The sequence below is a fragment of the Pteropus medius genome, unplaced genomic scaffold, assembly GCF_902729225.1.
Source record: "Pteropus medius unplaced genomic scaffold, Ma_sr-lr_union100, whole genome shotgun sequence".
Taxonomy (NCBI): Eukaryota; Metazoa; Chordata; class Mammalia; order Chiroptera; family Pteropodidae; genus Pteropus; species Pteropus medius.
In genome coordinates, this window is record NW_024350922.1 from 2816672 (window position 1) to 2838106 (window position 21435).

General features: G+C 45.4%; 2 protein-coding genes across 5 annotated transcripts in view; one reads left to right on the forward strand and one right to left on the reverse strand.

Annotated features, from left to right (window-relative positions):
* Nucleotides 1-1539: 1539 nt before the first annotated feature.
* On the reverse strand, nucleotides 1540-17530 carry LDAF1 (lipid droplet assembly factor 1). Of its 4 annotated transcripts, none has more exons than XM_039840273.1 (5): nucleotides 17437-17530; nucleotides 15398-15596; nucleotides 9027-9265; nucleotides 6378-6516; nucleotides 1540-2466 (listed from the first exon to the last, which is right to left on the reverse strand). In XM_039840273.1, the coding sequence occupies exons 2-5, from the start codon at nucleotides 15491-15493 to the stop codon at nucleotides 2077-2079; spliced, it is 864 nt and encodes a 287-aa protein (XP_039696207.1). In that variant the 5' UTR covers nucleotides 15494-15596; nucleotides 17437-17530; the 3' UTR covers nucleotides 1540-2076. The 4 variants fall into 4 exon arrangements, with proteins under 4 accessions (XP_039696207.1, XP_039696208.1, XP_039696209.1 ...); XM_039840274.1 differs by lacking the exon at nucleotides 17437-17530 and adding an exon at nucleotides 16850-16872; XM_039840275.1 differs by having other exon boundaries at nucleotides 2168-2466; nucleotides 9027-9195.
* A 142-nt stretch (nucleotides 17531-17672) lies between these two features.
* The window catches only part of DNAH3 (dynein axonemal heavy chain 3), a 143260-nt gene continuing 139497 nt past the window's right edge, over nucleotides 17673-21435 (forward strand). Inside the window, exons 1-2 of the mRNA XM_039840277.1 lie at nucleotides 17673-17984; nucleotides 18094-18242. The gene's annotated coding sequence lies outside the window, so the exon portion shown is untranslated. The remainder of the gene's footprint in view (nucleotides 17985-18093; nucleotides 18243-21435) is intronic.

Genomic DNA, 21435 nt, shown 5'->3' on the forward strand with positions numbered 1-21435 from the left:
CCCTCCCCCACCATGCAACCCACCACTAAACGCTACAGGCTCTCCCAACTGGATCTCCAGTAGCTGCAGCCCAGTGTAAGCCACAAGCATCCTCTGCTCTGGTTCTCGCTGGCCTCCTAGCTGGCCTTCTGCTCCCCATCTGTTGGCCTCGGAGTGACATTTAAAAATCTGGGTGTGATCATGTCCCTCTTCACATAGAGTATGAAATTCTCCGCCATCTTCCCTTTGCTCTTCGGGGTAAATTTCTCACCCTGTGAGGCCCCACGCGGTGGGCTCCTGTCTCTCGCCCATTTGCTGTTTGTTCGCCAGGCCCAGCCACGCTGATGTCACTTCCTTTTCTTAACTACATTAAGCTCCTTCTGGTCTCTGGGCCTTTGTGCTGCTGTGCCCTCCGCTGGGAACACCCACCCTGCAGCTCCTGGCACGGTGGCAGCTTCTCATTCTTCGGTTCAGAGAGAAGAAGGCCCTCATTGTGGCTTATTTGCCCCTTTTTACTTTCTTCAGTGAGCTTACCATAGTCTTATATTTCGTTACTTGTCGCAGCACGTAGGCCCTAAAGTGCGGCCCGTGATCCCCACCTGTGGGTATACATGCCCTCCTCTTGGATGTGGGTGAGACCTGTGATTGCTTCCAACTCAGAGAATATGGCAAAATTGACCAGATGTACATGATTACGCACACATGTCCATGCATCACGTTACAAGAATGTAAGGCACGTCTTGCTAAGAGACCCTCTCTCTTGCCTTAGAGAAACAGGCAGACACATGAGCTGCCATAGGAGGGCGTGAGGGCCTCAGTCACGTCGCCTGCAAGAAACTGGATGCTGCCAACGACCATGTGAGCTGGGATGCGGACCCTTCCCCAGCCGAGTTAGGACCCCTAACACACACAAACTGCGAGAAAAATAGATGTGTTCTTTCAAGTCCATAGTTTGTGGTGACTTGTTATGTAACGACAGAGAACCGATACCCTTGTTAAGTGACTCGTGCATTAGAAAGTGACCTTCGGGAGGCCCAGGACCTATTCATTCTTTGTTACTGAAGCCTCAGAACCCAGCCGGACACATAATAGCAGACACTGATGTGAAGAAAACAAGCATTCAATAATCATCGACTTGTAATATTAATACCCCGTGGACTGGCAGGAATACACAGTCCTTGTTCTCTAGGAGAGGCGAAGCCAACCTGAGTGACAGGTGTGGCTGGTTGTCATGGGGAATGTCCATGTGGGGAGGGACTGCGTGAAGGAGCAGTTCACATCGAGAACAGCAGTGCTCCGAGCTGAAGGGAGAGAGGTGCCTGATGACATCACCGGGGCCCCTGGCCCCAGCAGGGCCCGAAAGTCTACGCTCTGGCTTTTTTAGTTGAGTGAAATGAATCCCTCCTCCTCAGCCCCCATTTTTTAAGCCACTGTGAGTGGAATGTATATCACTGGCAACTAAAAAGCCTTATTACCCAAGATCTGCCATGAATCCACAGAGAAGGAATAAGCTGGTCTGATGTCCAGACAGGAAGGGGATAAGGCATAAAGAAAAACTGCTCATCTAAATAAATATTTATTGAATAAGATACCACAGCAAATAAACCACTAAAGCAGAAATCCCATAGGATTTTAAATTTTTCTGTAGTCCTTTAGCGTTTTCATAGGACTGTTTAAAGGCTTAACGTGGGAAGTTCTATAAAATAATACAAAAGTATCGAGTGCAAATATTTAGAAAAGTAACAGCACTTAACAGTACTCAAGGGTGGAAGCTATACCTTCCCCACTTTTTCAAAATGCTTTTGGCCATTAAATTAAGTTTGGACTCTATTTTCCAACTTTGTCTAAGAGGCCATTATTACAAAATGTTGCTGTCCTGATAAACAGCTAGTAAGGCAGAAGAATGTGTTCTGTTTTGGGTTCCTGCCTCCTCCCCCCACCTCACTCCTACCTCTTGTTTCAAATGAGTGAATAAACAGTTCCTCTCGTGTCTTAAAAAAAAAAAAAGAAAAGAAAAAAAAAATCTACAATTGTCCCAAACTGTGCCCTTGGGCACAAGATCTGAGCCTTTAGGGTCAAGTGGGTAGGCTGCAAGGCTCAGGACCCTGCCAAGGTCAAGTCTGCATCACTGGGGAGAAGCGGGTGAGAGGTGGGAGGAGCCACTGAGCCATCACGGTTCTCTGCTGATTGTCCACGTGAGGGCAGGCCAGCCGACAGAACCGACACGGGAGCAACGAGATGTCCAGCGCGGCTGCCGCAGGATCCCATGACGAGTGAGAAAGCCAGGGGGCATGTCCAGGGAGTGCTGGACCACCCAGCCTCCCAGAATCCCAGAATCCCAAGGAGTGTGTACGATCCAACAGCCTTCCAGAGGTGGCTGGGAAAAAGCTCTGGTTCCGTTGGGTCGGTCATTCCTGGCAGCGCCCCCCTGAGGCTGTGGGCTTCGTAGCCAGCTGGCAGTCGCCACTGGGCTTTGGCGTCAGTGGTCTGTTTGGTAACAAGAGGAGATGGTTAGCTCGAGGGCCTCTTCAAGGAGCGATGCTGAGAGCATACATAGCTGAATACATGACATTCTTTGATGGTTTCTTTTTAGCTGCTTCTTGTAACCACACCAGATTTGGGGCTATTCCGCTTTTACACAGTAGGAAACTGAGGGCACACAGGTTAAAATGACTGAACTGGGGAGTAGGGATTATGGCCCCCTTTCCTCGTTCTAATGCGGTTATTGTGTTTTCCCCAATTGTTGTCTGTGTCCTCGCAACGATCCACTGAGAAAGGTAGAGCAAGGAGTAGCCCTACTTTACCAATGAAAGAAAACAGAGGAGTTAAATAGCTTGTTCAAGATCACACAGCTAAAACATGGCAGAGCTGGGATTCGGACCCTGGTCTTCAGACTCCAATTAACTGGCTGTTTCTTAACAACCTCACCAGAGGGAAAGGGACAGTCTGGTCTTTTTTAGTGTCTGTGATGGTAGGTTTCAGAGGAAGTGGGACAGACGTAGTGCTGTTGATATTAACCGAATCTTAGAATAACTTGTCTCAGAATTTCAAACAGCTTTGCCAGCACCGACGCCCACTGTCACGCACCAGAGCTTGGCTGACTGACAGTCAGTTCAATACTACAGAAGCTGAGAAAGCCAAGTAGTCCATCCCCCAACCCTCCTTCCAGCTTAGGGTGGCCGTCTGACAAGATTCTAGCCAAGGAAGTTGGTTGGGGGAGGATGGGGAGAGGTCCCGGGAAAGAGTTCACTTACTTGATGGAAAGGGCCAGGCTCAACTGGGGAAGGAAGGCTCATTTTTTCCCTCCCTTCATCCTGCCTTGAAGGTACTTGCTGTAGCCTGAGCCATAGCAGCTTCATTGTGGCCATGAGGTCACACACCAATGAGTTAGAGATGGCAACGCAGAAAGGCAGGAGGTGTCTGGTACGTTGATGACACCACGGGGTGACTGCACAAGCCCTGGGCGCTCTCCATCTTTATATTATGCAATAAAAGTAAACTCCTATTTGTGTAAACTAGTTACCTGCTTAGGTTCGCACTACTTGCCACCCAAAGCGTTTCCTACCTGATGACAACTAAGAGGGAAACCTTACCTGGTCTTTAGTACAGACGTGAGGAGGCTAGGCCCGCTCTGGTTGCTTCGGGAGACTGAGTGTGATGGAAAGTAAGTGATGTGGTGGCTCTAGGGACACTGACTGCCCTGGCTCCCCACCTGCCAGGGGAGGTCTCGCTGACTCCCTTACAAAGTGACACGCTTTTTCCTTCTCAGGGGCTAGCTGATTTACGCAGGAGGCAGGTCAACGCCTTTCTTCAAAAGACTGGTCAATTTTCATAAGAACATTTTACAGTTTTGTTTCCTTTTTTTTCTTTTTCTAACAATTTTAGTTGTGTTATCTTTTGTCTTAGGGTCAAAATCCCATTTGCATCGTGGAATAAAGTTGTTCTTCTCTTCTCCTGCACTGATGCTTTGGGTCATTTAACAAGAGAGTTTTCTGTTCCTTGAGTGTAGAAGAATTCACTAGTGCAGGGGTTTCAGGTGACAACTGTCTTCATAACAATACAACATACCACGTGCCTGTCTCACTCGCATCCCCTCACAAAGGAACGGTGGAGTTTTTCACGGTATATTTGGAAGATGGGCATCACTCAATGAACCGATATTCTCCAAAGACCAGTACATGAAGTTACAAAATCATGCACGGTTAAAAAAAAAAAAAAATCTATTAAAGTGCCAGATAGACCAGTGGATTTTAATATAACAAAGTAGAGCACGTCCTTGAATAACGCCGTTTTTTTTAACACTGATGAGATGCTGTAGGAACTTGACACTTGTTTATATCAATTACCTATGGCAAAACTGGCTTCGTACGTCATTTTGCTTAAAGTCTTAGAACCTAGCAATGACTTTAAGTGAGGACGCACCATACAAAAAGTTCACATTTCGATTAACCTTTAAGAAACTACCCCTTACTGAGTTTTGGTGTTCTATCAAAGAACATCCCTAGTCATCTGAAAAAGCTTTTCCTCCCTTTTCCAGCCACCATTTGTGAGGCTGGGTATTCTAGTTCCAGCACTTCAACCATAGTAACACATCACAGTGCAATGAAGGCAGATGCACAAACCCAGCCGATTCCTGCTAAGGTTGACGTGAAAGCTGTCTGCAAAATGCGAAGCACGGATGCTTGCATGAAAATGTTATTTATATTAACAGATAATATTGTTCTTTTTAAATGAGTAAATATTTTTCCAATTGGTGTTATAATTTCCATTAGAGTAATCATCAGTACATTGAAACCACATAGACAAAACCTTTGGAAGACTCAATCATTTTTAAGATGGTCAAACGGGACCTGAGGACAAATAGCTTGAAAACTCTGCCCTACTTAAAACAATGGGTCCAAGTGCCTTGTTGGATAAGGATAAGGAGACCAAGGGCAAATCCTGAGTATCTCTTTCGACCTCTTCATGTATAAATAGGTGGCTTTCCTATTTTGCTATTTCTTGTGACATAGCAGAACAGGCTTCAGAGGCAGGGAGGGATTTTGGCTCGGAAGCATCAGCCTCAATAAGCCAAACAGACAACATTTCTCTTTTTATCTCCTTTAGGACCGAGAGTGATCAAAGCAATTTACCAGAAGTTGAATGTGGCTCCAGGAATATCAACTAAGCAATCCTATGAGACCCACACCTGAGAGATTTTAAATTATACTAATTTCACATTTTATTTTCCAATATATGATAAACCCTTTGGGAAGAAATTTAAGGGCTATGCTGTAGAAAAGCAAAATTCAGGATATTGGCTCTTTTAGAGCAAGGGTTAGAGCACCGTGGCCCTCGGGCCAAATCTAGCATACTGTCTATTTTTGTAAATAAAGTTTTATTAAACACAGTGACACTCTTGCTTGCTTACTGTCTATGCTGTTTTTGAGTGGCTGCAACAGAGACTTCATGAACTGCAAAGTCTAAAATAGCTACTTTCTGACCCCTTACAGAAATTGTTTGCTGATGCCTGTTGTAGAGTCACTTGGCATCTTGGTTCAGAGGCTTTGGAATTAACTGGTCTGGATTTCAGTCCCTTCCCTGCGACTTGGCCTCATTTTCCCTGTCACAGCATGGGGCTAGGACCTGCCCCACAGGATGGCTGTGACGATCATGGGGGCTAAGGCCTGGAAAGTTCCTAACAGAGTCCCTGGCACAGAGCAAGAGCTTAATGGGTATTAGCCACCACCGTCAAGTCAGCAAGAGCTTAAATGAAGCACAATGGAGTCACATCCCACTTGGGAATCAGATTCTAACATCAACAAGGACAAAATGACAAAAATCATCTCTGAAAATCCCTTAGGATGGTGGCCCATTATACACAAACATACTGTCTCCCAGTAAGGTCACCACAGTGCTGGTTTTCCCTTGAGCATTTAAATAGATCACTATTCCTTCCGTCAAGGCCCCAGACGAAGTAGCTGACATTCAGGAGCCATAATATAGGAACAAAATTCATATACTCGAACACAAGGTGTACACTCAGTGGTTAGACACGCACACTCTGAAGAGCAGAGGGGATCAGAACAGACGGTGGGACAGCAGAGTCAGAGCTCCAGATTCACAGAAAAACACCTTGACTTTTTGTAAATTCATGGACATGTTTTTAAAGGACTCAATCAATAATAACTACCCCGTAGAGTTGCCACGGCAACAAAATGAGTTGTCACATGTGTGCTGGATGATGACAGCAGCGGAACTCCATTATAAATTCCCATTCGATGTGTGACGTGTATGGGGAACTGTGTGAACACCTGCCTCTTACAATTTTACTTCTAGACACCGACTGAGGTTAGGGCATTATTTATAAAAATCCCCCGAATGGAAAAGATTAAATTGTGACATTGATATGTATTTACCTGGGAGAAAACCAGTAGTTGACAAGGCTGGAGACCACCACGTAGGACACTATGATTGTCCCTGATATGGCGAGCGACACGAAGCCCAAACCACAGAGGACACAAAGCAGTGAGAAGCCGCCCACGAAGATGACCAGTCCTAGAAGAGAATGTGGTTAGGGTAAGCATTCTAAGAAGAGGCGCCAGACCCAGGGCCACTGTGTTTAAAACGACAGTCAAACTCAGATTTTTAAAGCGAGTAGATTTCCCATAAAAATCCAGATTTCTAGCATCACTTAAAAAGGAACTCTAAGCACCTGAGTGGGCATCATTGCACGGTGGCAACTGGCCGACCCTTCTGGTTCCTTGAGACCCACTGTTCCCAAATTACAGTCACATACTGCCTAACAACATGCTGTCATTTCGGTCAATGACAGGCCACATGTACAGTGTTTATAAAGCCTACAGCCGTGCACGGCCATGTCCCAGGCCATCGCTTCCACTCACCACTCACTCATTGACTCACCTGGAGCAACTTCCGGTCCTGCAAGCTCCATTCATGGCAAGAGTCCTATACAAGGGTGCCACCTACAGTACTGTACGTACATGCTGTACAGGCTTGAGCCGGGGAGCACCAGGCTCTGCCATCCAGCCCAAGTGTGCGGTGGACCACACACCTAGGTTTGTGTGAGTTACTCTGCGACGTTCGCACAGTGATGAAATCGCCTAATGGCTCATTTCTCCCGGTGTATCCCTGTCATTAAGCAGCACATGACTGCCTTGAGCTTGGAGCACTTGGCTCATTTTTGTTCCTTTTTGGCCCACAGGTGTTTGAGTTTGAGACCCCTTCATCCTCAAGGTCAGGGATGGGCTCCCGGTGGAATCCTCTAGCAGGAGGCAGCCGAGGCAAGGATAGGGGAGGAAAATCACCTCCAATGTTTCAAGCTGTCTAATGAATGCTAGAATCTATAAAGCATTCATAGAAAGGCTCTGCGGGCTAAATAAAGTAAAATCTAAATGTAAGTTTTGATTATGTACAACGGATAGCCTGGCAACTACCACACATTAATCATAAGGTGTGATTGGTCCGTTTACCCACCATGAGTACTAATGAATTACCGTCGAATAAGTGCAGAGAAAATACATTTTTCATAATGTGGGGTCTGTGAGGGAAAAAGAGCAAAAGCTACAATGGAGAGAGCATGGACTTCCACAGTGGACAAGTCCGAGTTTGAGCCTGGTTAAGTGATGACGGCGTGACTGGGCTGCCTGGAGTTTTATTTAACTCCTCTGTAGAAAGGAGTGTTGACATGGCAATTAAATGACTTATCGTGTGTGTGATGGGCTGTGGTCGTTTTTGGCTGCCCAGTCCTTTCTCTGCCTCCCTCGTAAGAAAATCCCACTCCCCAGCATAGAACTAATAACACAGGAAATGATGCATGGCAGACACCTTTCTCCTTGCCTTGGGAGTGAACAAATATCCCACGACAGGGGATCACTCACAGTGATCATTTCAGGGATGGACCCTGAAAAGGAAGGAAATTCTAGAATATAAATGGATGTGCTGCCTTTTCATAAAGATTTACAAAATCTTAGATCAGTGTTTTTCAAAATGTGACCAATAACCACAGTATTAGAATCAGATGCATTAGGGAGGCTTGTTAAAAATTCAGATTTCTGGACCCTACTGCAGACTTCATCTCTGGATGAGGGCTGGAAGTCCGCATTGTCAAAAAGCAAATTTAAGACTTATGCACACTCAAGTTCGAGAACCACCTCTCTACAGGCTTTGCACAAGCTGTTCCTGCTGTCTAGAGAGACCATCCTTGCCCAAAGGAAACCAAGACGTTACAGCACATCTCAGAGTCCCGTCTTCCGTGAAGCTCCACGATGCCACCAAAACATAGGGGCCCCCACCTTTCTCTCTAAATTCACTTTTGTTACTTTTGTTACTCATTCTTTCATCCATCTATCCATCAATATCTACTGGACAACCACTCTGCCAGGCTGCATTTGGCCCATCTGCCTACCATGCCCACCTTCTCTTTCAAGGGTAAATGGGCAGGGGAACAATGCTAGATGCCTTTAGCTCTGGGAAGCCATAGAATGAACCAAAAGTGATTGCTTGACTCGATGACAACCATCTCTTTGGTCAGTATCTCGTGGTTCGTGATCTGATTTAAAGGCAAACTGAGCCAATCAGATGTGCTTTCTCAGTAATTTTAACTTAGCAACACAGGGAGAAGTTGACAGTCGGCAGTGAGACTTCAGGAGGAAGGGTGGGAAAGGGGGAACCTTAGTACCTAACAAAGGCCCTGGCATACAATAGGTGCTCAATAACAAGCTGCGGAGTGAATGGCCTCTCCGTTTAATAATAGTTAGCATTCATGGAGACCTATTCTGTGCCATGGGTTGTGCTAAATACTTTCTAGAACTGTAAGCTTCGATCCTTACAATAACCCTTTGAGATAGTATTATTATATCCCCATTTTACATCATAACTTGTCCAAAATTGCACCGGTGGAGTCCACGTTTTAACTATTCTGACAAGCTGCCTTGGTTGATGTGATTTTGACAATAGGGACCTTTGACAAGAGTGGCAGATGCCCAACAAATAATGTCCTCCCGATTGAGTCATTTTCTAATGGGGCGAATAACTGAGCAGGATACCTTCTAGTAAAACGACTCCCACAAAAGCAGCCAGGGAGGTAAGCATCACGAGGAGCAGGAAGAACCCAACAGGAACGGCCGACACTGCAATAAACACCAGCAAGGTGAGGGCCACGAAAGGATGCCTGTCCAGGTACTGACCCACTGGAGACTTCAGAAAGGCAACCATCTGCAAGCAGAGAAGAAAGGGCCAGGGTTGAATGCCACGTCTGCACGCCACGTTGACAGATCCGCCTGAGCTACAGGAAGCGTAACCAGAGGTCGTAAAGCTGGAAGGCTCCTGAGTGAGAAGTCGACACAATAACAATCCTCCCAAGACACAAGTCACCCCAGTGATGACTTAAGGCAGCAGTGGACAGACGGCAAGTCTGAGGGCCCCAGCCAACCTCAAGTCTGGTGGAAGGAGGGAAAACCCAGCCACGGCTCCGCCGCTCAACGCACCCGCTCTCAGAAGGCACTCCCAGCAGCTGTGTGCACCCATGAACTGTATGGACAATGTGCCTACTTCACAGAGGCACAGAGAGGTCAGCTACTAGCTACTCGGCTTCCCCTGGGAGCCTGTTAGAAATGCAGGATCTCAGGCCCTGCCCAGACCTGCTGAATCAGATTTTCCTTTTAAATGAGATCCCCATATGATCTCTCTGCAGGTTGAAATTGAGCTGTAGACTGGATGACTCTAGAGTCATATAGCTTCCAAGTGGCAAAATATAGTCATTCAAAGCTAAATATAGTCATCCAAATGTCAAATGCTTTCAAAGATTGCCACCTCATTAGGAAAAAATGCTTTTATGTCATCAAGCTGGATGCCACAGATAGGCCAGCGCCTGACGACTCCTGTAAACTTAAGCCACATTAATAAATGGTTATCTTTCTTCACCAGGTAAAAGGATTTTGGGGTCTGGTTCAGTGGAAGAAGGCTGCTTTAATGCAGAGCTGGCCCTAGGGGACCCCACAAAGATTGGCTTCCCCCCTCTTCTTATGCCACTCTCTCCTCAGCAATGACATGTTCCTGTTCCCTTGAAAAGTTTCATCATTCTAGAAATTTCTCCATCAAAACTGGTCCTTCCTGTGTCTCATTCCTTAGCGCCTTGTAGGCCAACTACTGAAATGAAGACATAATTGAAGCTATAGCAATCTCAGATGCCACTGCCCAAAACACATGTGCCTCCTAAAAATAGCTGTTCACCCAAATGATTCAAATGGTGGGAGTGCGGAGGGCAAGTTGGAAGGCAGGAGGGTTTTATAGTTCAAGTTAACGGTGACCAAAGCACAGGGCTCACCCTGATGAGTTAGAAAAGCCTGCACCAAGGAGTCCCAGCCTTTGGTTTTGGGGCTTCAGCATCACCTCCTGATAACTCTTGAGGCGTGACAAATGACATTGCTTAACAGGCTACAAAATGGCATAATGCCCACTGGCTACACTGACTCCAGCTACTCCATTCTGACAAAAACTGCCAGAGATGTGGCTACTCAGCTTCTCCAGCCAGAGGGGACAGTACCAGGAATCGCCTCTGGGCTAGGACTGCCCAGCTCTGATACTCGAGGACCAGAACCCAGTGAGATTCTCCTGTTAGGGTGGCTGAAGGTGAGAGAGGCAAGGGACCACGAGAGGACCCCAGGAGTGGGGCCGGCCCCTCGAGTTGTCTCAGGTCTGGATTGCTTAGGGGCTGTAGTCCACACGTACCCTTAGTAAACGCCCCCCAGGTGTAATATGACAGGGTGATCTGTAATCTCTCATCCTTATAATCAGGAGACCCAGTAACCGCAGTGGGGAGGAACAGATGAGGCTAGAACACCAGGATGCCAGCCCTGAGAGCTGTACCAGGACTGTCCAGCACAGCGGCCACATGTAGCCACTGAGCCCTTGAAAGGGGGCTTATGTGATAAATGAACTGAATTTGTAATTTAAATTTAAAAACTGAAATTTGATTTAGTCATCGGAAAATTTTTACATTGCAAGTAAGTTGGGTATGTTTCAAATAAGTTTTTCAACTGTAAATTTTATGAAATCTGAATAGAGATCAAGTATTTCCAATGAAAAGTTAGTATCTGAATTGAGTGCTCTAAGTATATAAAAAAAGGATGTAAAAAATTAACGATTATTCAATGTTAATCACATGTTGAAAATATAATGTTTCGGATATATTGGGCTATATAAAACATTGTTAAAATTAATTTGACCTGTTTCTTGTTATGCTTTTTAATGTGACTAATAGAAAATTTTAAATAATATACATGGGTCAGATAGTATTTTCATTGGAAAGTAAGAAAACAGAAAGAAAAAAATGGGAAGCAAACTGCTGGCATTTGAGCAGGACTGTGACGTAGTCCAAAAAATAATTTAAGAAAAACAAATTAAAATCATTTCTTCCATTAGAAAAGTAAATTAAAAAAAGAAGAAAAGAAAAATGAGCCTGGCAGTCATGTGCAAGAGGCAGTTAGGAAGATTTGCAAGAAATCGGGCAAGCGATACTGATGGCCACAGAGGGAAGAGGAAGAGGAAACGTAGTATGAAAGCGGAATGACAAAGAAACGGCGGCAGGACTTGGGGACAGTTTGGCATGGGGATCTGAGAGTGAGGGGAAAGGCGGGACTGCTCTTTCTAGTCCTGAAAGAATCTACTTTTCTCTTGGCCTCTTTCTGAGGCTGGGCCCTACAACCAAGGAACAGAAAGTCACTCAGATATGCAGGGAGCATTTTACATGGTAGACAGCTGAGCCCAGCAGTCGTCTTCCCTCGGGAAGAAGGGCCGCCCCTGCTCGTGCCAGTCTGCCACAGAAGGGGAAGACGAGATTCAGTGACACTCGATAATAATAACAGAGAACATTCGTTAAATGCTCAGGTGCCGAGCACTGCTGTAGGTGCTCTCAGTGTCATTTCCTTGTTTCTTTCTCCCTACGATGCTGCGCGGCAGGTAAGGAGGAGCAGCTTAACGTTCTTTAAATCTAGGGGTTAGAATATAGCAATTAACTTTTCATTCTCATGGCAACAGAGGGGGATGCGGTGGGAGGATGGAAAGTGGGAAGACTTGCTACTCAGTAACACACGCTGTAATTTTCCATCCCCATCCTGGAAGCCAGAACAGGTTATCCAACCCAGATTTTACAGGCTGGGTGCTGCGCTGAGGAGCCCAGTAACGCCAGGCTGGGACAGACTGGCACCATCGCATGCCAGGCTCTGTGCTAAAGACTTCTCAAACAGCATCTCTGGTCATCCTCACAGCAAACCTTTAGGCCAGCATTGCCTATTTTAGAGGACATGGAGATTCAATGACCCTAAGCGACTTGCCCTAGGTCAGATCGGGGTATTTTAAAATGCACACATTCCAGGGTAGGGACAAAGGGCCAGTATTTAAGATTCTTGCTCTTAGGAACTGGGCCCTTCCAGACCAGGCCCCTTAGAGGGCTTCAGCTGGGAGACAAGGGAGACACGGGGAGCTGAAGGTGCCAGACTGAACAATCGCGTCTGCCCAGGTGAACAGAAGAGCCAAGGAAGAGGCCAGGCTGCAGAGGGAGGAGGATGCGGCAGGTGCAGAAGACAAAACTAGAGAAGCGACATGGCCCCAAACATGGCGGGGAGGGAGAGTCGCCTCTGACCCCTGTGACGGGTTCTGACCCCCAAGGCTCTGCCCCAGTTCACTTCCTGCCCTTGGCTTCTAAGAAAGTCTTATATTTCCCCAAATGCCTGCAGGTTCCACCCACTGGTTAATCTGCTTAAGCTGTTTTGAGCAGATTTCTGACTCTCTCCATTTAAAAGTAAGACAATTAAAATTTGAGGAGGCATTCCAGAGACTTCCTAAAAGACGATGGAGTTGTTACACAAACACTCCATCTGGAAGCCATCTATTCCTATCTAGAGTTCAAGGGACATATTAACCTCTCAGAGAAGGTTTACAATTACTTGGGGAAAAGAAATCATTTAAATATTCCAGAAACAATGGGATAGCTATGTAAATTTTGGTGTGTCAATACGATAGAAGTTTCTACTACCAGTAAAAGCAATTGTTCTGAAGACCCGTGCTTCAATATGGAAAACATCAATGTACAATAGCAAGCAAAAATAAAAACACAGAACTATATCTGTCATGATTATAACAACATTTGTAAAAATTACATAGTGAAGGGGCCTAATAATCATAATGATGATAATGATAATCACCATTGCTAGATCTGTTAGTGATTCACTTTCCTTTTTCCTCTAATATGACTGTATTGAGTTAATATAATTATTCATTCAATTAATACAACAAAATTTTTTTAAAACACTATTCTTCCTCAGGACTATCTGAAGAACATCAAGGCTTAGCCAACTGATAACCTGTCCCATCATTCCGAGAGTTGGCTGGCCTGACAGTTATCTAGCACAAATGTATTCTAATGACCAAGGCTGAAGACCTAAGATCAAGGGCAGAGTTCATATGCTTTAAAGGCCTGCCTCAGAAGGTGGACGTGACTATTAAATAAGACACACCAAATACCTGGCATAGTGCTTGGCACATAGTAAGTGCTCAGTCGAGGTTAGTCAGTCATTCCCCATGAATTGCGGATTTCATAGTTGTGAATTTGCTTACTCACTAAAACTGATTTGTAACCCCCAAATCAATACTTGCGGTGCTTTTGCAAACATGCACAAAGCAGCAAAAAGTTTGAGTTACCTGAAACACACATTCCCAGGTGAGGTCCATCTAGGTGACACTCCACCTTCTTGTTTCGGCTATCTTAACAACGGTCCTTTTCATGGTCTATTTAGTGCCACCTTTTTTTGTTCTTCACATTTTAATGTTTTTTTTGTTGGTAATTTTGCCATTTAAAATGGCACCCATGTACAGAAGTAGCATCTAGTGTTCCTGGGTGTAAGAAGGCAGTGGTGTGCCTTACAGAGAAAATAAAATGCGTTTGGTGAGCTTTGTTCAGGCGAATTATGGTGCAGCTGGCCATAGGGTCAATGTTAATGAATCGACCACATGCATTAAACACAGTGTCTTTAAACAGAAATGTACATAAACCAGGTTATGTGTTAATTATTGATGAAAATGCTGTAACCAGAAGTTTGCCAGAACCTAATCCTGCATTTCCCCTAGGAGCAACGGTTCAGCACTTGCGAATTCAGTGTTTGAGGTGACTTTATGGGACACAATGTATAATGAGAATGAACTGTAGAGGTGGATGAGCATGAGGGCCTTTCTTACTGAGCTAACTTGTACAACAAGAGTCTCAGCCTGCTGACTAGAAAGTTACTTGTTGAATTTAAAAATAGCTTGCTAAATCCACAAAGAGTACCAGAAGTATTTTGGGATAAGTCCAGAAGAGATCTCCAATGGAGTATATTACTCTAGATTGCACAATGATATCTCTTCAAATAGACCCTAGTGGAACTGTGCTATCTGATACAAAAAACAGATTACAAAACCGTTTATTTTGTTACATATACATGTATATTTTTATGAGTAGAAAAAAGTCTAGGATATACAAGAAAATGTTAATAGTATTATATCTGAGAGCTGTTATTTTTTCCCTGAAAAGCATACAGGAGAGAGCAATAAAGGTAAATATGCAAGAAAGTGAAATATACTATCTGAAGTCCCATTGCCATTGAATGGCTACTGAACACCTGAAAAGTGGCTAGTTCAAAGTGAAATGCACTGTGTAAAATACATACTGATTTTGAAGACTCGGTACAGAAAAAAAAAAAGTGTAAAGCATCTCAATAACTTTTTCCATCAATAATTTTTTATAATGATTACATGTTGAAATGGTAATATTTTGGATATATCAGGTTAAGTAAAATACATCACTAAAATTAATTTCACCTGCTTCTTTTTAAATGTGGCTACCAGAAAACTTTAAATCACACATGTGGCTCATGTCATATTTCTAGTGGAACACCGAACACCAATCTTAAAGTAGACTTTGGCCCCCTCATTTTCAGGGTAACAGAGAAGTCAAAATTAACAACAAAACTGAAAAGCTATGATATCTGTGACATAGACTGAGAGTCGCCTCTATATCCAGCTAAAGAGTTGCATGTGCCACAAGTGGTGATCATGTGACTGAATTTTGGTCTATGAGATGTATTTGGATGTATTGTATGTGTGACTTCCAGGAAGTCTCCTGAAATTCAGGGTGGCTTGTAAGGCTTTCTTCCCCTTCTCCTCCATTCTATTGCCTGGAATATGGATATAATGGCAGATGCTCTAGCAGCCATCTTGAACAATGAACTTGAAGGTCATAACTTAGACGTGGCGGGGTGGTAAGGCAGAGACTCCTGACCTACCTCCAAATTCTACTTGAGACAGACATAACTTTCTGAGACAGACATAACTTTAGTGTTACTTTGGGACTTTCCTTTATACATACTGATTGGAAACTGACCTTCGAGTTATTCTGGATGGATTCTATCAGCAAAGACAGCTTTCTCTGCAATTCTTCGAAGTCCTTTGAGGTACTCGGGGTTTCCTCTTTGGCCATCCTGCAATCCACTTCAATCTCTTAGGGCTTAATTCTTCTACCACTAAGCTCTCCAGTGTAGGGAGCAGTCGAATCTCTCATGTCATCCCGTCTCTTGCTGTCATTGGAAGAAACAAAAAGTTTCTTAAAGCATTAGTGGTCTTACCCAAACGGCCCAACGAGAGCCTTTACACACTGATGATGGGTGCACAGAGAGTGGGTAACTTGACAGTATCTACCAAAATTTCAAATTGCACACACCTTGATCCAACAATTTCTTTTCCAGGAACTCGAAGGAAATAATCAAACAGGTATATCAAAATGTACCAAAAGGATGTGCAGTGCATCCTTGATTATAATATATAATAAATAACAAATGGTAGTAAGAACCTAATGGTCTGTCAGTAGAAAACTGGCTAAATAATGATAAATTCATACAATGAAGTACTATATTGTCGATAAAATGATAATGTGGCTATTTAGTGACACGAAAATAAGTCCAGGATAAGTGAAAAAAATTATTAAAGAATTATAAAATATTCCATATGGTTACATAAACATATTTATTTTATGTACATGTCCCATAGTAAAAGATCTAGAAGGACATCTAACAAAATATTAATGGTATTACCTCTGAGAACTTTTTTTTTTTTGGCTTGACAAAAAACTGAGAAGACTATAGAAAAAAGAAAGAAAGCTGAATATACAATTTCGAGTCCCCCCAAAAGCCTTTTTTTCACCCCCCCCCAAGCCTTTCTCAGACAGTGATGGTGGCCAATTTCTTTATTTTCTACCTACGCCAAACAAGCTGGCTCCCAAATGCACTGTGCCATAAATCATTCTCTACTTTCATCTAAGTCTCTGCCCCTTGACAAGTGAAGTGTCCTACTGTGTGACTCAACAGCCTGGAATTTCCAGGACTGTCCTGATCTCACATAATTATTTATTTTTTTATTGAATATCCCACTTACGAATTAAGTGAGTGGGTGGCGCTATTAACACCTCCAGCGTCTAGCACGCACATTAAGGGACATTTTCATCATCTCGGCTGGAGATCCTGGTCTACAGTCCCGCTGGCGAAACAGAAACCCGCTGGACTGGGGAGGACCAAACCCTGCATCACCATGTTCCCTCTTCGAAGCTGCAGCTGGCACGGAGCTTGACTGTGGGATGTTCCCAGCGCTCAGTTCCCCTAAGCGATCTTGAGCGACGAGCAAGAACAAGCCCAGCTCCCCGTACTGGTCGGCCCGGGCCTGGGAAACCCAGGGCTACACGGACCGGTTTGGGGAGCTCGATGCGGGTCATGTGGCAGGAGCCACAGCTGTCAAATGCACCCAGCGGGCCACCAATGCCCAGGCCCCTCCCTCAGTCACTCACCCCTCGGAAGGGTGTCCCCGGGCCCTGAGAAGCCTCCGGAAGAGGAAGGCAGCACCCCGTAACCGGCGGCCCGCCGGCTCCCCGCCGCCTCCGCCCGTCCGGGGGCAAACAGCTACCCCGAACGTTCCGGGGCGCTGTGCGGGGCGCGGGGCGCCTTGGGCCCACCCAGGCCGGCTCCCAGTATTTCGGCCTTGGGAAACACGGGGAAAGGGCGCCCAGTTTTTCGGAGTCGGAGGGGAGGGGTGGGGGTGACGCAGGTGGAGAGAGGGCTGAGGAAACAGGCTGAGGAAGCGGCGCTCCGGGGCATCGAGTGCCCTGTCACTAACTCGGGGGACTTGGAGCGCCCCTCTCCTCAGGGATGGGGAGGAGGTCCTCGGTGGGAAGAGGAAGCCGCTGAGGAGGACGGCGCCCGTTTCCATAAACCCTGAGGAGACGGTTTGCAGCCTCTCTTTCCTAAACAGCGGACGGAGGGCCGCAGGCCGGGGACAGCGACTGCCTCCCAAACGCCGCCGCGCGCTCCTCCTCCCGCCCTGCCGCGCGGGGTCTGGCCCGCTCGGCGCCCGGTTCTTTCGCGCCGGAGCTCTTACCTGGTCCCGGCGGCCAGGCTGAGCAGAGTCGGGGGCGGCGAGAGGAGGAGAAGGAGGGGACCTGGCTTCCAGCCCCTCACTTAGGCCCCGCCCCTCACTCGGGCCCCGCCCCTCGCCTCGCTTCTTGCCCTTCGCCCAGGCCCCGCCCCTCACTCTTGCCCCGCCCCCGTTCCTCTCCCGGGCTCCGCCCTACACCCGGGGCCCCGCCCCTCGCCTGGGGTCTCGCGGGCGCGGCCTAAAGTTCTGGCAAAAGCCCGCCTAGCCGCCTCGTATCACCCGTAGCAAAGCGGGCTTCTCTCCCTCACGCTTTTGGAGCCAGCGGGACAAGCCCGAGTGGTTTACAGATGAGGAAAGCGAGGCCCAGAGACAGCTGCCCTTCCGTCTGTCTTGTCTTGAAGCGCGAGTGCCCAGGCCACCCTGGGGACAGGACAGGTGGACTGGCAGCCGAGAATGGCCTTTCGCAGGGTCTGAGGGCTTCCGGCCACCTACGTACCCCGAACCAACTCTTCTGGAAGCGTCCCTGCAGCTCAGGACACACAAGTCGTGAGGTAGGACTCTGACGGGGAAGTTTTAAGCATTCCTTCTCAAATGCAAGCGTCACGAGCCAGTGAGACCCTTATAGGCCAATTATATTATTAGTATCTCCATTTTTTATAGATGAAAAAGCCTGAACCCAAGTCCCTTCTGTTCCGAGTCCGAGCCGGAGCACATGCTCCCTGGCCCCAAATCCAGCCCTGCCAGCTGGGTCTCGGTGGCCGCGCTATCGACCTTCTGTGCTGGAAAGTTCTACGTTGAGAGGGCTTCCTGTACGTGGTAGCAGGTTCAGCAGCATACTCGGTACCACTAGTACTGCCCTTCCCCCTAGTTGCGACAACCAAAACTGTCCCCAAACATTGCCAAATGTCCCCTGGGGAAGGAGGGGCACGGTCATTCCTGATTTAGAATCGCTGTGGTAGAGATACTAGTAAAGACCATGGGTTGGAGAGGAGCGTCCTGCAGTCCTGGGCTCTGGTTCCCTGGTGACTCTCACTGTGACCTTGGATGAGTTACCGCTCTGAGCCTCGGCTTCATGTGCAAAATGACAGACCGGAGCACTGGCCTGGGACCTATGCTGACCTACCTGTCCGTGTGGACTGTGTGTCGTAGGACCCTGGAAGATCTTTGGGCAAAGAGAAAAGCAGTCACAGGGTTTTAGTGAGGACTGATGTCACCTATCGGAAACGTAGGAGAGGCTCCCGAATATGTGATGGTATTATTTCTAATTTTTACCAATTTTTCTAGAAATAATCAGGCTGGTGGATACAGAAATAATAAACTAAGGGATCCATCTAACTCCACAACAGCCAAGAAAATGGGAGCTAATGGTGGAGATAGGAGAATGTAGACAGATAAGTGTCCCTAAACTGTTAGGTTTCAGGCAATCATGTGTGATTCAGCTGCACTGTGATGGGTATCCCACTCGGAAAAAGCTTTTTGTTCGTCGTAGAACAAAACTTTACAACCATTATTTCTTGGGGTGGGGGCAGGGAGTGCTGCTTTGGAAAGCTGAATTGAAGCCTCCACTGGGATTTTTGTTCAAGAGTGCCATCTAGGGGCGCCTCGGTGAATCCCTTAATTCCCACCTCTCATTTTTGTAGGGCTAGCCAGGTTTTCCTTTTCCTTGTGTGTTGGCTGATTCCCCCACCACACTATTTATTTACCTGTGGGGGTGGGGGGGGGACGGGAGTCTTGGCATCTCTTCATTGCATAGGGACTTGGCTCTTGATGAGTCAGTAAACTAAACCCATGTGCAGTCTCTTCTGTACCTTTCCACGGTTACTTACTCTGGCTAAGCAGCCATTTTAGGCCACAGAAAAGGTCTGCCAGGAGCACTGGGCTCTAAGAAATGTGTGAAAATTTTCCAGCAACAGATTGAGACCTTAAACTGTTAATACCATAGAGGTGGGGACTACCTAGACCCTCGGGACCTCTTCTCTCCCTACTGCCAGATTTAGCAAATAAAAATACAGGACACCCAGTTCAGTTTCAATTTCAAGTGAGCAGCAGGTAACTTTTTAATATAAATATGTCCCAAATATTGAATGGGTCAAACTTATACTAAAAAAATTCTCTGTCATTTATCACAAATTCTAATTGAACCGAGCAGCCTGTGTTTAATTTGGCAACCCTATGTATTCGATCCTGAGGCAATTGAGGGATTTGAGGCCTGCATCCTCTCTTGGGAATAATTAAACAGAAGATTAAGTCAGACAATTCTGGTGCAGGTGAGGTGGCCTGAGGTGGGGTAGGGATGGCATTTTCATTCTTCTCCGTATGTGTTTTATTTATTTTCCCTCTTCAGACCACATGTCAGTTTTTGATTAAAGCCATGGAGCAGAGTCCATAATCAGCTTCAAGTCCCAGCTTTGCTACTGACATAGCCAAGTGACTATGAGCAGGTCACTTAACCTGTGTTCTCAGTTCCCTTAGCCATCAAACTTGAGATCATAATTATATTTATCTTCTGGGTTCTTTTTTTTTTAATATTTATTTTAATTAGTTTCAAGTATACAGTACATTGGTTAGATATCTATATAGTTCATGAAATGATCCCCCAATTACTCCCTCCCTCCCTTGACCTTCCACCTAGCCAACATATTAGTGCTAACTGCATTCCCTATATTGTGCTTGTGACCATCCATCAGCTACTAATTTGTACTTCTTTAGCCCTTCACCCCATTCTTCCAGCCCCCAGCCCCTCTGTCCATCACCAAATCGTCCACCATATTTGTGAGTTCGTTTTTGATTAGTTTGTTATTTTTATTCCCTAGATTCTGCATATAAGTGAAATCATGTAGTGTTTATCTTTCTGTCGGACTTAAATATCTTCCAGGTCCATCAGAGCAATAACTTTTTCCATCCCCTTCCTTTTAGTCTATCTGTGTCTTTTAATCTGAAGTGAGTCTCTTCACTTCAGGCAGCATGTAGGGGTCTTGTTTTCTTATCCATTCATCCACTCTATCTTTTGTTGGAGCACTTAATTCTTTTCCATTTGAGGTACTTACTGATAGGAATGTAGTCGATGCCATTTTTATTACTGTTTTCGATATATTTTTTCTTCTTAAAGAAGTCCCTCCAACATTTCCTGTAATACTGGCGTGGTGGTGATAAATTCCTTTAGCTTATTTTTGTCTGGGAAGCTCTTTATCTGTCTCTCAACTCTAAATGATAGCTTTGCTGGATAAAATATTCTTGGTTATAGATCATGAGTCTTCATCACGTCGAATATTTTGTGCCAAGCCATTCTGTCCTGCATAACTTCTTTTGAGAAATCAGCTGCCAGTCTTATGGGTGTTCCCTTATAGGTAATATCTGCTTTTCTCTTGATGCTTTTAAGATTCTTTCTTTGTATTTAACTTTGGCATTTTAATGATGATGTGTCTTGGTGTGGGCCTCTTTGGATCCCTGGTTTTTGGGATTCTCTGAGCCTCCTGGGGTTTTATGTCCATTTCCTTCACCAGGTTAGGGAAATTTTCCATCGTTATTTTTTCAAACAGCTGTTTAACATCTTGATTTTCTTCAGGTATGCCAATCAGATAAATATTTTGACCCTTAATAGTGTCCCATATGCTCCTTAAATTATTTTTATAGTCTTGGCATCTTATCTCTTGCCATTCTTATTGAGTGTTCTTAGCTTTCCCGTCTTCTAGATAGGGCATTTGATCATTTTCTTTATTCACTTTGTTTATTCCTTTGTTTATTCCACTTAATAGACTTCTCATCTCAGATAATGTGTTCTTCATTTCAGACTGGTTCCCTTTTACAATTTCCATTTCCATTTTTATGTTTTTTATCTCTTTGTTGAAGTTCTCACTGAATTTATCTACACTTCCCAAAACATCACTGAGAATCTTTATAATCAGTGTTTTGAACTCTGTTAGATTACTTTACTCCATTCTATCTGGATCTCTGTTCTGTTCTCTCATAAGATTTCTGCTTCTTTGTCTTCCCATTTTGGCT